The following is a 14,073-nucleotide window of genomic DNA, read 5'->3' on the forward strand; positions in this document are numbered from 1 at the left end:
ATCAGGTACTTATGGTTCATTTGTAGTTTCTTTTGTCCAGATGAAATTTATCAGTCAGGGTTATTTATTTGTTTAGGTACTGTGGATTGAACCCAGGCGTGCTTTACTACTGAGTTACACCCCCAGTCTTTTTTATTTTTTAATTTTGAGACAGGTCTCACTGTGTTGCCCAGGCTGGCCTTGAACTGGGGATCTTTCTGCCTCAGACTCCCAAGTCACTGGGATTACAGGCGTGTCACTGTGCCCAGAGAGTCATGGCTATTTTTGTTATACTCAGCAGCAGAGAACAGAGCCAGAGACACACTATCACACTGAGCTGCATAGTGATGTTTGTCTTTCAAAGTGAATGACACCCTTGGTTCTGTAGTTGAGCCTCCTGGACTGTGCTCAGGTTTGCTTGTTGGTTACTTGGCTAATAATTAAGAAATGGACACCAGTCAGATTCTCATGCAGCAGGAGAAGAGTTTTTGATAACACTTCATCACACCAGGTGATAGAAAAAGACTTTGCCAAGATCCCAATCCATGGCAGAACTAGGTGTTTAGTTAGGACTTCTGTGATTACTGCTAGGCTGACCTCAAAATCTGTTGCTCCTGGAGTTCTGGCCTGCTCTCCACATGACCTTCTCTCTCCCTCCTCGTTTGCTGTCTTTTTCAACCATATCTAATCACCAGCCTAGTTACTTTGTACTTTTTTCTTTTTTTTCTATTATTTCTCAAACTTTTCCTACATTGTTACTGAACTTAAAGTCCCAGATAGCTATATTTTTATGAGCCCTCCCCAACAGTTTGACATTTTTTTTCTTTACCTAGAAGGATCCTTTATTTAAATTGAGTCAGGGGTGTGAAGTTGGAGGGGGGGCGGAAGGGTGGAGTTGGGGGGACTCACTAAAAAAAGTTCCTGGGGTTGATAATATTAAAACTTGTAAATGCAGATTTAGGTGTTCCTGTTTAGGAGTATTTTTAAAAATTGTTCTTTTAAGAGAGTTTTCACACACAAGTTTGAAAATTAAACTAATTTTTTTTTCTTTTGATATTGGCAAAATTTGGTATTCTACAAGTTCTACCACTTCTAGACCTGTGGACATTTGTGGCTTTAGCTTTGGGTGCTAAGTGTCCCTGTCCCTAATTCTTTAGACCTGTTCACAAGCCTCCTCCCTGTATATATAAGAACATATCTAAATTAAAGTCATGGATATGCCAATCTGTTACAACTTGGTGGGTTCCTGTGCTTTCCATCAGAAGAGTCAGCTGAGAATACAACTGTGATGGGAAGGAACTCTTTTTGGGTACTTTTTGCTTGAGCAGAGGGGAGACATAGCATTTAGCCAGAGAGTGTCAGTTTGGCTCTCTAGATAAAAGAAAGAGCTAGTTTTATTCATATGAAAGGGCTGCTTGCAGGGATGGGCTAGAGTCTAGGAATTTTAATTGGTTTTGGGTACATTTTCTGAGTCTCTTTCTTTGTGGATCCTGGGCAAGCACTTTAACCTTGAGGGAGGCATGGTTAGCCTGGGGTCAGAGTTGCTACAGTTAAGAGAACATAAGGTCTGTGGGGAAAAAGCATGTCCTTGAGTAACAAGTTAAGAGTCTGGGAAATTGCTGTTTGAGTGACTCCTCAGCAGTTTTATCTTCTGTGTTATTTCTCCTCGAAGAATCCTGGCAAGAGGGTACCCTGACTTTAATGATGCACCTGGTTTTTGAGACCAATAGGTGGTTGTCAGTGAGAGGGCGGGGAAAGATACATACCATACTTTTTTTTAAATTATTTTTTTTAGAGCTTTATACTTACACATAGTTGTAGGATGCATCTTGACAATCTCCTACATGAACTGGAAATCTATTCCAGTTCATGATTCCCCCATTCCCTCTTCCCTTTTCCTCCCACCCTCCTTCCTCTACTCTATTGACTTCCTTTCACTAGTCTGTTAGTTTATATTTGATTGCATACCATACTTTTAGTAGCTAATAGCCATGAGTTAAGGTTTCTGAAGTGCATTTACTCTTTTCCAGGGGTGGGGGTATTTGTCTCCGTTCCCTCCTCAGAGTTTTTACTTCTTTAATCTTAAGGGGTGCTGCTTTTCATGGGGGTCCCTGTCCTCCTCAAACCCTCTTTATTAAAATTCTTAAATCCAGTAAGTTCAACAGACCAATCGTACCTCCTGGAGATTATAGTTAATAAAAATATTTTGTATACAGTGGTCTCCCCTTCTCTGTGGGGCATATGTTTCAAGTCTACCACTGGATATCTGAAATCATGGATAGTACCAACCCCTATATACAATCTATTTTTCCTACACATACATATCTTTGATAAAGTTTAATTTTTAGGTACAGTAAGAGATTTAACATTAATAACCAATAATAAAATAAAACCATTGTTTTAGCTATACTATAATAAAACATTTAAAATTTATGAATTGTTTCTGGAATTTTCCATTTAATGTTTTCAGACCACAGTTGACCATGAAGAACTGAAATCTAAAACTGCAGATAAGGAGGGACTACTGTACTTGAAAATTACTAATAGAAGAGATTTTTAATGTTCTCACCACAAGAAAATAAGTATTTAACACGTTAAATAAACTTGATTTAGCCATTCCACAGTGTATACATGTACATCAAAAATATATACAATTTTACTCCTTAGTTTAAAAAAATTGAAAAAAAGTTTCAAATTCACCAAGTACAAACTTTATCCTGAAAACCATTAGGAGCTATTGTTAGATTTAGGTACAGGGGTCACGTTCTCTGGAATCTCGCCTCCCACACTTCATAACAATTATTTATACTATAAGACTTAATTTGTATTACCTCTTCTGGGGAGTTTTCCTAAGTGTTCTTTACCATTGGAATAGATGTTGAGTAAGTAATGCTGCAGTGCTTAGATTTTTGTCCTGTCCTCCAACACCTAAGGACTCCCCCATCTCCCATCTCTACCTGAAGCTTCAGGGCAGGCATTGCCAACCAGGGAGTCACATCTCTCCAAGAAGAATATATCAGCATATGGAGGAAACTGAGGGAATATCCAGGTAGCTTTGAAACACTCCTCGGGTAATTCTACTGAGCGTCCCTTGAGGTCAACTTTAATTGATTAACTAATAATGTGTTCCTTTCCATAGATGTTTTTAAGGGAACCATTTATGTCGTAACGGTTTCTGTTCTACCATAACATATACTATTTTTTGCATGTATGATAAAGGTAGCCAATTAAAATTGGAATCTTTAGTAATTCTTATTTTAAAGGTGAATAATAAAGAGTATATATAACTCAATATTCACACTCAGCCATCTCCCAGCTGACAATACCTCACAGAGCCACATGATGGTGCTACTTCTCCTAAATTGAACTACATGCTGTTTCTGAAATGAAACAGGGTGACTGTGCTGAGATTTGTTTCCTTGTTAAATAGTAAATTAAAATTGTTAAATTGGTAAATTAAAAAACTAGCATGAGGTTTAACTTTATCTGCTGTATCCTGAAAAAGTCTTAAGCATACTTAAAATAGTTGAACCACTCGGTGAAGTTTTTTGTGCTTTGCCCCATACTTAGTCATTATTCAACAAGTCTTTTCATTTATTTATTCATTTATGTGGCGCAGAGGATCGAACCCAGTGCCTCACATATGCTAGGCAAGCGCTCTACCACTAAGCCACAACCCTGGCCCTCAACAAGTATTTTTAGAGTGATTAGCTGTGCCAAGTGCTGCAGGAGAAATGACGATATATGAGGGCTGATCCTCACCCTCAAAGAACTTCCATGTTCAAATCCAGCATGGTATCTGGATAGGATTGCTGTGGCCACCTGCTAACTATCCCTCTCCGTGGGGCCACAGAGCAATCTCTCTGAACCACATATTTATTCTCATTCCCGGCCGGAAATCCCTAGTGTTTCTCAGGCTCCTTGGCTGGGTTCCCAAGGTGTGATCTCTGCCCACTACCTTGGTGTCTTCTGCCTAATCTTGATCTTCCGAGTGTACTTTTTCTCTTTCATTTTCTCACACACCAAATAGTTTTTTTCTCGATTCTAAGTCTTTGAAAAACATGCCTGGATTTTTCTTTCTTCCTTCTTTACTTGCTCATCTCAAGCTCATTCTTTAGGCTCCAGCTTAGATATCACTACTTTAAAAGCCTTTCTTGTGTAGCTCTGCGATGCATTTTAAGACAGCTCTCTCATATCCTACCCCCCTTCAGATTCCATCCTAGCTATCTTCACCCCTTGTTGTAACTTTTCTGCAAGGACGGAGTCTGGATCTGTCTTGTTCATCCTTGTGCATACAGTTTTGTGTGATGCCTGGATCAGCAAAGATTTTGCTCAGTAAATTAACTGGAAGAAAGTCATCAAACAATAGTAAACACAAAGGGAAGTGTGATTTCAGTGATAAATTATGTAATATAAATTGGAAGTGCAATAGGAAACCAGAGGAAGGTAAAATCAATGAGTCAGGGCTAGAGCCAGTTCTTATAGCATAAACAGAATTTGAAAAATTAGCAAGGAAATAAGAAATAGGTCATGCAGTACTTGTGGAGGCTTGGAGAGAACCGTGCCTAATGCTTGTAACAGTGAAGAAGTAGGATTACTATTGAAGAATGGTAGGAAATGGGAGTTCATTTGAACTTACACCTTGGATGTTAAAAGTAATTCCCATAAGGTCAGTAGCCCCACTTCCAATCTAAGTTTGCTTTGCCAACAGAAAAATGTTTAAGACATAACTTTTTTTTTTCTTAATTAATGTGAGTTGCTCCTTAAGCACACCCATATTCTTCCTTGGTAAGGAACTGGTGATACTTTTCCCTGTGTCAAATCAAACTCTGCACATTCTCTATCCTATCAAGGGGAGGCCTTACTTTTTGGTTATAACCTAAAACCTGAGACCATTTCTTCCACTCATATTCTGATTCCAGTTGATTCTTTTTGGGTTTGGGATTTTTTTTTTTTTTTTTTTTTTTGGTCCTGGTGATTGAACCCAGGGTTGCTTAACCATTGAGTCACATCTCAAGCCCTTTTTATTTTCTTTTTTGAGACAGGGTCTCACTCATTTGCTTAGGGCCTTGCTAAGTTGCTGAGGCTGGCCTTGAACCTTTGATCCTCCTGCCTCAGCCTCCCGAGTTTCTGGGATTACAGATGTGCATCCCCACACCAGGCTGGAAACTATTTTTTATAAAACTAAATGTGACCTCTAGATTTGAGTAACTCATGTACAAAGATAGATGATATATAATTTTAGATGAACTCAGAGGTTCAAAAGTTATTTTGATTATTATAAAAGATGGCCTTACCAATATGACTTTTAAAAATAAGTTATAAGATAAAGAGATGTGTCTATGATTTATTCCTTTCTTTTTCATTTTTTTCCTCCAGAGGCTGATCCAGGTGAACACTCATTCTGGAAACTTGTCACTTTACCGAAAGTTGGCCTGATAGCCTTTGTCATCATCTCTCTCAGTTCCTGCTTTGGCTTCCTTGATCCGATTCTGTCTCTCTTTGTTTTGGAGAAGGTAAGTAACATGAGTGTGGAAGAGCTCTTCTTTGTGACAGGTGGATATAATTGCATGCTCCTGGGCCCTTCCTAGGGAAAGACCTTACTGGCTGTGAGAGGAGGTGCACCGGGAGCTGTGCACCAACGTAAGCTGTGCCTTCCCTGTGTGATTTGAGCTGGGGATCTGATCTTTTCACAAATGCCCAAAATGTTGGTCTCTTTTCCAAGACCTTGCTCATGTCACTGTAGGACTGGCTTGGGCATCATCCATATTGCTTAACAAGGACACGTTTCCTGTATTTGTTTGAGTTCCAGGGAGGCATGAAGGGTACTCATTAGCTCATGTGATTTGAGGTGTACTCCTCCAGCAGTCTCTCCTGATCCCCTTACGTTTTAGTTTATTTGATACAATCAATGTAATGATGACTTTGAACTATGTCAGTCTGGGATGGGAGAAAGCAACCAAGAATCTCCTGTGCTACAAAGTTGAGTTCTAAATGTCTGTTGGCCTAGAAATTCATTCTTAGATATTTTTTTTTTCTTCTCTCTTTTGTGTGTGTAGTGTTAGGGACCAAACACAGGACCTCGTGCATGCTGGTCAAGTGCTCTACCACTGAGCGACATCCCCAGCCCCTCCCTGCTTTTAGATATTTATGAAGAAAGATAATGATGCAGTCAAATTAATTACTGGAGAATTAATATGTGTCTATAGAGACAAAAATTTATAACTTTAGCCCAGACTGTCCTTATATAAAGCATTAAAATTAAATAGTACCATTACTGGAAATGTAAGTTTCAGTAAATTTTCTAATATGGTAATTTCATGTGCTTTCTGATCATTGACCTATGGTATAATGTATGGATTAAACTTAGATTTTCTTATAATTGTACACTATCCCTTGAAATCACTAAAGACAGTTTTGAGTATTTCACAGAAGAACTTGGGAGACCTTGTGCTGTCCAAGGTTTAGAGAATAATATGAAATGGCCCTTAATCCGTGAGATCAATGAAGTCCATAATGATCATAATGAAAATACTGTGTGTTTAGGGTTTCACAATCCATCCACGTCTTCAACAACATGCCCCTTTCAGTCATTTTTCTGTGCTCTTAATAAGTTGTGTCTACACACACACACACACATATCTGTAACTGATCTTGGAGAAAATCAAGTTGTTTGTATCTTAGAATAATTTTTTTTTTAAAAAAAGATTGGTTTTGCTCAAGAAAATAGTGTATTCAAAAGTGAAGAAGATGAGAGGAGGTTTCTCCAAAGACAACTGTAGTTGACTCATTTGTGGCATGATAGGTTGGGGCACCCCTGCTTGTTCCTGTTTGATTGGCATCAGACTCATCATGTCCCCAGGGGTTCTGGTGGGTCTGTTGCTTTTTTTCCTACTTCAAGCAGGTGCTGCTGCTCCATCCTGTTAGCCAACTCCAGTCTAAGTAATCTGTAAACATTTATTTTCCTATTTGCCCATCAACATTTTAAAAACTGTTTTTCTTCTGATAGCTTATAATTTTTAAATTGGCAGTTTGCTGTAGGATCACTGGTTGTGTAGACTCTTGGATTAAAATGGTGCTACTCTTTACCCTTCTAGTCGTACAATAAGAAGAGGAAAATTCCGGGCTCTTGTATCTTGTTACTATCTTTAAAGGATTAATTGCTTAACATGTGCTAGTATTTGTCATACAAACTCATAAATATATTGATGATATCTTGACTCGTTAGTTAAGGAAAGTGAAAATAATTTAGATACTGCTCCCAAAGATATCAATATCAGGTTGGCAATATTATCAGAGTTGTATAAGAGCTTACTGTTTGAAAATTCTTTTAAATGGGTCATGTCTTATAAGTTTAAATTAGATATAAATATTCTTTTGAGATGGAGAAAGTAGGTACATCAGTGGTTTTCATACCAGTGGGCCCCCGAGTGCAGTCTGTGGATTATGAGTATCAGTGATGCTTATTAGAAATATACATCCTCAGGCCCCATTCCATTCCCCAACTTCTAAATCACAAACCCCAGGGCTAAGATCCAAGAACCTGTTTGAATAAGCTCTCTGTGTAATTTTTATGTACACAAAAAGTTGTGAAACACTGGATTGGACATTAAAATGCTATAATCCATACAAACTAAATTATGGTTTTTTCCATATTTTTATTGGTGCATTATAATTATACATAATGGTGCAATTCATTGTTATGTATTCATCTAACTGAATATGATTAATATCAGAAATTACAAAACAAAATATCTATGTCCTCTGACCCCTGGTTAGGATCCCTCCCAGAGGCGGGGGAAAGTCACCCAATGTTCAAAAAGTAAGACAAAAATTAGGAATAATGCTGTGTGTTTATCAGTAGAATTGTGGTAATAGTAAGAGTTGAAGAAATGCAGGTGGGAGAAGTGGATGCTTGGTTTTTGAAAATGACTTAACCATGTAACTTGAATGTAGGGTTTGTTTTTCAGTTTCATTTACCAGCCGGATATGTGGGACTGGTCTTCCTGGGTTTGGCACTATCCTACGCCATTTCTTCACCACTCTTTGGCCTGCTAAGTGATAAAATGCCAGTATGTACATTTTATATGTAATCTTTTATATGTGATCTTTTATATCAGTGATCTTCCAACTGTTCCTCTAAAAATAATGGTCCATTGATGAAAGTTGACACACTCAATTGGACTGCTAGAGAAACTCCAGTGTCTTCTGCAGATTCACTTTTAATTGCTTAATCTGGGAAAAGAGAAGTCTTATGTTAAAAGGATTATACTTTCTATTGTGTATATGTGCCATATTTTTTTTATCCATTCATCTACTGAAGGGCATCTAAGTTGGTTGCACAGTTTAGCTATTGTGAATTGTGCTGCTATAAACATTGATGTGGCTGTGTCCCTGTAGTATGCTGTTTTTAAGTCTTTTGGGTATAGACCGAGGAGACGAATAGCTGGGTCAAATGGTGGTTCCACTCCCAATTTTCCAAGAAATCTCCATACTGCTTTCCATATAGGCTGCACCAATTTGTAGTCCCACTAGCAGTGTGTGAGTGTACCTTTTTCCCTACATCCTCACCGAAACTTATTGTTGTTTGTATGCATAATAGCTACCATTCTGACTGGAGTGAGATGAAATTTTAGAGTGGTTTTAATTTGCATTGTGGCATATATACACAATGGAATAATACTGAGCAATAAAAGAGAATAAAATCATGGCATTTGCAGGTAAATGGATGGAATTAGAGAAGATAATGCTAAGTGAAGTTAGCCAATCCCCCCAAACCAAATGCCAAATGTTTTCTTTGATATAAGGAGGCTAAATCATAGTGGGATGGGGAGAGGGAGCATGGGAGGAATAGATGAACTCTAGATAGGGCAGAGGGGTGGGAGGGGAAGGGAGGGGGCATGGGGTAATTAATGATGGTGGAATGTAATGATCATTACTATCCAAAGTACTTGAATGAAGACATGAATTGGTGTGAATATACTACGTATACAACCAGAGATAGTGCTCTATATATGTAATAAGCATACTGCTCTCTTAGGTAAATAAAAAATTTACATAAAAACATAAATTTAAAAAAATCAACCAAAAAAAAAAAAAAAGGATTATACTTCCTAAAGGAAAAACTCTTGGGTGCAGGAAAAAAAAAAAAAAAAAAAAGATTAATTGGAGTCCTGGAGGTTCTGACCGGATTTGATCAATTGAGAGGTTGTCCTTTATGAGGGGGTAATTTAGGGTTTCCTGGGGAATGAAAGGATTGGCATGTAAGTATGCATTGATTATCTTATATCCTGTAGTCCCCTTAGTGGAAAATTCTGTTTGTTCTCTTTTAAATAGGCCTAACCTATTAAATCCAGGTAACTAGTATATAGAACTAGTCTGGTTATCAAATCTCACATTTCTGTGGCTTCTTCTATGACGTTGGTACTTATACACATTTTGCTTTCTATGGATTAAGCACTTATTTTTTGCATTTTCTCTTTTGCATTTTTCTAAATATTTTCTTTTCTTTTTTTGTTATTGGTACTGGGAACTGAACACAGAGCCTTACACATGCTAGGCAAGTGTTCTCTCAGTGTACTACACTCCAACCCATTTTTATTTTTAATTTTGTGACAGGATTTTGCTGAGTTGCTGAGGCTGGCCTCAAACTGACATTCCTCCTGCCTCAGCCTCTCAGGTACCTGGGAATACAGGTGTGCACCACCATGCTCTGCTCTCCCTCTTCATTACCTGTGCATATATATTTGTCAGTGACAAGGAGCCAGTGTCTTAAACAATGTTTGGAACTTGGTTTTAAGATGTAGTCTTATATAACTTATTATGCCCCTGTAACTTTTAGGCTGATTCAAGTAATTTGTAAGGAATAATTTTACTGGGTACCATCCTAGGCTGCTCAGATTGCCATACAAAATATCATAAACCAGAAAGGCTAATAGAAAATAGAAGTTTATTTCTCATAGGTCTGGAGGCTGGCATAGGTCCTAGAGTCAGGCACTGGCAGATTGGTATCTGATAAGGGCCCATTTTTCTGATACATAAATGGTATTTTTTTTAAAGAAATTATTAAAATTTTTTTGTAGTTGTAGATGGATACAATACCTTTATTTTACTTATTTATCTTTATGTGGTGATGAGCATCAAACCCAGGGCCTCAAGCCCTCTAGGTGTTGGGCAGGTAGAGTGCTAGGCAAGCAACTACCACTGAGCTACAACCCCAGCCCCCCTAAATGGTATCTTTTTCCTATAACTTCACATGGAAGAAGAGGTGAAGGAGCACTCTTTTGCCTCTTTTGTAAAGATACTAATCCCTTTCAGGAGTGCTCCATCCTCCTGATCAAATTACTTCCAAAGCTTCACCTTTGCATATGATTGCAGTGGGCCTTGGGATTTAGCATGAGTGTGGGGGGTACACATTGATTCACTCTGTAGCAGATACTTTTTAAAGATGATCAGTCTAGGTATTGTAGCTACTGGCTGAGTTCCTTACAGTGGCTACTTTATAAATCGCTCTATAATCAGAGTAGTTAATGATGTGCAAAATCTGCACTTCATCTCCTTCCTAAGGAATTCTTGTCCTTTATTCAATTTTCTATCCTGTGGTCTACTGTCCTTGCTTTTGATTTTTTCATCTGCTTATTTTCTCTTAAATGAAAAGTTGCATTTGAATTTTTGAATATCATGACTTGTGTGCTTTAATGATTATGTTTTATAATGTTTGAAAGAGAGTCTTTAAGAGTTTCTTTGGACTCTTTCTCTTTATCAGCATCTAAGGAAATGGTGTCTGGTTTTTGGAAACTTAATCACAGCAGGGTGCTACATGCTCTTAGGACCCGTCCCTTTCTTGCACATTGAAAGGTAATTTTTTTTTTCTATTTTGGACAAAATAGCATAAGGAATTATTTTTAAACAATGCTAATACAGTTTAATATTTTAAAAGCCTTAATATTTAAATAATTTTGATTTAGGCCTATATTGAATTGTTTGTTATATTGACAGTATTTTACTTTACTAGAAGCTAGCATAGGTTCAAGCAAACAGAAATGGCTGAAATCTTTACCAAATGAGAAAAACACTTATCACACACGTGTTTGTACTCACTTTGAAAATAGGATTTGTTGCTGTTCACCTGTGGTTGATAATTCTTAGAATATATTTTGTTTTTTCTATTTTTCTTCCTCACTTCTGAGGCAGAGACCAAATCTTTTATTTCTGTGTCATCCTTAGCATGTATTCAGTGCTCATTCAAGCTTGTTTATATAATTTATTTGCTAAAGTAAGATGAGTTTCTTAGACCTTTTTAGATACTTCCAGGTTAAGATATGGCATCATGGAAAGAGAAGGATTTCAGTGTCTTTCAGACTTGAATTTGAATTTTGGCTTTGCCACTTAACTGGTACTGTGAACTGGGGCAAACACAATTTTTAAGAGCCTCAATTTTCTTATTATTTACCAAAAGGAGCCAATGATTACAGTAACATTACAAGGATTAAATGAGATACTGTTCATTAAATAACTGGCCTAGTGCCTGATGTAGAACAAACATTAATTTCCTGTCTTATACCTTTTTTCTTTGCTGTTGTTTAGGGTTAATTAAATTTAAAATCAAGAGATTCAATGAGCAGAGTTAGTATTGATATTTTAACCACTTTCAAAAAGATTTTATATGTTGGGAAGGCAGGTTGGCCCCAGACCTGTGATGTGTGTGACCAAAGAGACTGAGACACTGCATGGGTGAATATGAGGGACTAAAGGGTGACTCAACAGAATGAAACACCATCAGAGGGGACTGAGAACAAGGCCAGTCACCTCATCTGTGAAACAAACTTCTCTGGGATCCTGCCTGTCTTAGCATTAAGTTTTATAGCTCTTAAAATGCTAATGTGTTTGTTTTTGTGTTCTCCAAAACTCTTTTGTAGTCAGCTGTGGCTGCTGGTGTTGATATTAGTTATAAATGGCTTCTCTGCTGGAATGAGTATCATTCCGACTTTTCCGGAGATTCTCAGTTGTGCATAGTAAGTTACTCTCGTCGCTTGAAGAACTGTGCTGCAAACAGCAGTGAGTGCCACAGGCTTTCTTGAATTTTTCAGTTTTGTAGGATATTGGATTTTTCCCCCTAGTAGTAAATCTTCATGCTATAGAATGTATATGTATGTATATGCATGTAAATTATGTAAATAATAATAAAATTATGTAAGTTATAATATATAGTATTATTATTTTTTTAAAAAAAGATTTTTTAAAGATGGACACAATATCTTTACTTGATTTATTTTATTTATTTATTTTTTATGTGGTGCTGAGAATCAAACCCAATACCTCGTGTGTGAGGCAAGTGCTGTACCGCTGAGCTATAATCCCAGCCCCAATATATAATATTATTAACACACATAGGTAGAGCATGTTGAAGATAGATGCTTGGCTTGGTTTTTGCCTTAGCATATATGTAATTTTGAAAAGCCATTGCAAAATAGAAAGGCCTTTGCCTTGTGCCTCTTTCATGGAGGAATCCATACAAGACCACAGGATGACCAGGCTTCTGTCACCTGGCCATCATTCCTTGGTTTGATGAGCACATTGGTGAAGAACACTAAGTACTAAGGCTATGCTGGGTCAGTTCAGCAATTGTAGAAATAAGAAGCTGCCTGTGTTTTCTTAAAGCTGCCCATTATTCTCCTCACACTTTCATCTCATTTTATGAATTTCTTTTTTTATATAAAAGAAATAACTTATTATAATTTTCTACTACATTTCTTTGTAAACTTTTTTTGGTGGTTGTTCTATGGATTTTAATATATAATCTTAACTTTCCACTATCTACTTAGGATAAACACTTTACCACTTAATTTTTTTCCTCTTTCCACATTTTTTTAAATTGGTGCATTAGAGTTGTACTATAATGGGTGGGATTTGTTGTTACATATTCATACATGAACATAATGTAACCATATAATTTGGCCAGTTTCACTCCCCTGCACTTCCCCTCTCCACCTTCTCTTCCCACCTACTTCCTGATCCTTTTTCTTTACTATTGCGCTCTGATTTTCATGAAATATCTTCCACCCACCTTTCTTTTTAATTTTTATGAATTTCTTTGTTATATATTCTATAAGCACTTGATATGATGAAAATTCCTCCAAATTAGTTTTTTTTTCTTTTTTCTTTTTAAATTTTTGGTGCTGGGGATTAAACCTGGGCCTTTGCATGCTTAGCCCATACTTTGCCACTGAGCTGCATTATCTTACAAAGCAGAGTGTTCTGGGATCCTACCTGTCTTAGCATTAAGTTTTATAGCTCTTAAAATGCTAATGTGTTTGTTTGTTTTCTTGCTCTTGTCCAGATTACCTGTGGTTTCTCTTAATGCATCTATCATACAACTTTTTTATTTTATGTAGGTTTTCCTTTTAATAATGGATGCACTCATATTTCTCTTTTCAGTGAAAATGGATTTGAAGAGGGATTAAGCACGCTGGGACTTGTTTCAGGTCTCATTGGTGGCATGTGGTCAGTTGGGTAAGTAGGCATTGCATTTCATTCACACTTGAAAGACTTCCTTTTGCTCATCTATTAATTTGTATTTGAAAATAGCAGCTCCATTGAAATTGAGACACTGTGAAGTCAGATGAGCTTTTTAAAGAAAAATTGTTGGTACAGGGTAGAGCCAGAAGTCTGATCTACACTTTTAGGCTCCAAAATCTGATTATACCAGCAGATTTGAAACCAAAGCAAAATGATCTCACATACTTTGTCTTATTTAAGTGGTATTTGGAAGTTCCCTAAACAAAACTATACTTCAGATTTTTAAAACCTTTTAAAAATTGCTTTTATTTTTTAGATACATGACAGCAGAATGCATCACAATTCATATTACACATATAGAACACCATTTTTCATATCTCTGTATATAAAGTATGTTCACATCAATTCATGTCTTCATACATGACTTTGGATAATGATGTCCATCACATTCCACCATCATTGCTAACCCCCTGACCCCTCCCTTGCTCTCCCACCCCTCTTTTTTTTTTTTTAATTAGAGCTTTATGGTTATACATAGTAGTTGGGTTCAACCCAACAAACTCATACATGCATGAA

The 14,073-nt window shown here is 37.0% G+C and overlaps 1 protein-coding gene across 2 annotated transcripts in view; it reads left to right on the top strand.

Moving 5' to 3' along the window:
• Slc18b1 (solute carrier family 18 member B1) overlaps positions 1 to 14,073 on the top strand; it is a 32,555-nt gene that overhangs the window by 13,098 nt on the left and 5,384 nt on the right. For both annotated transcript variants that reach the window (XM_013360519.4, XM_005329820.5), the window contains exons 7-11: positions 5,359 to 5,495; positions 7,950 to 8,051; positions 10,745 to 10,836; positions 11,898 to 11,993; positions 13,417 to 13,491. In XM_013360519.4, coding sequence (XP_013215973.2) covers positions 5,359 to 5,495; positions 7,950 to 8,051; positions 10,745 to 10,836; positions 11,898 to 11,993; positions 13,417 to 13,491 — 502 coding nt within the window. The remainder of the gene's footprint in view (positions 1 to 5,358; positions 5,496 to 7,949; positions 8,052 to 10,744; positions 10,837 to 11,897; positions 11,994 to 13,416; positions 13,492 to 14,073) is intronic.

Source organism: Ictidomys tridecemlineatus, chromosome 8 (assembly GCF_052094955.1).
Source record: "Ictidomys tridecemlineatus isolate mIctTri1 chromosome 8, mIctTri1.hap1, whole genome shotgun sequence".
Classification (NCBI taxonomy): domain Eukaryota; kingdom Metazoa; phylum Chordata; class Mammalia; order Rodentia; family Sciuridae; genus Ictidomys; species Ictidomys tridecemlineatus.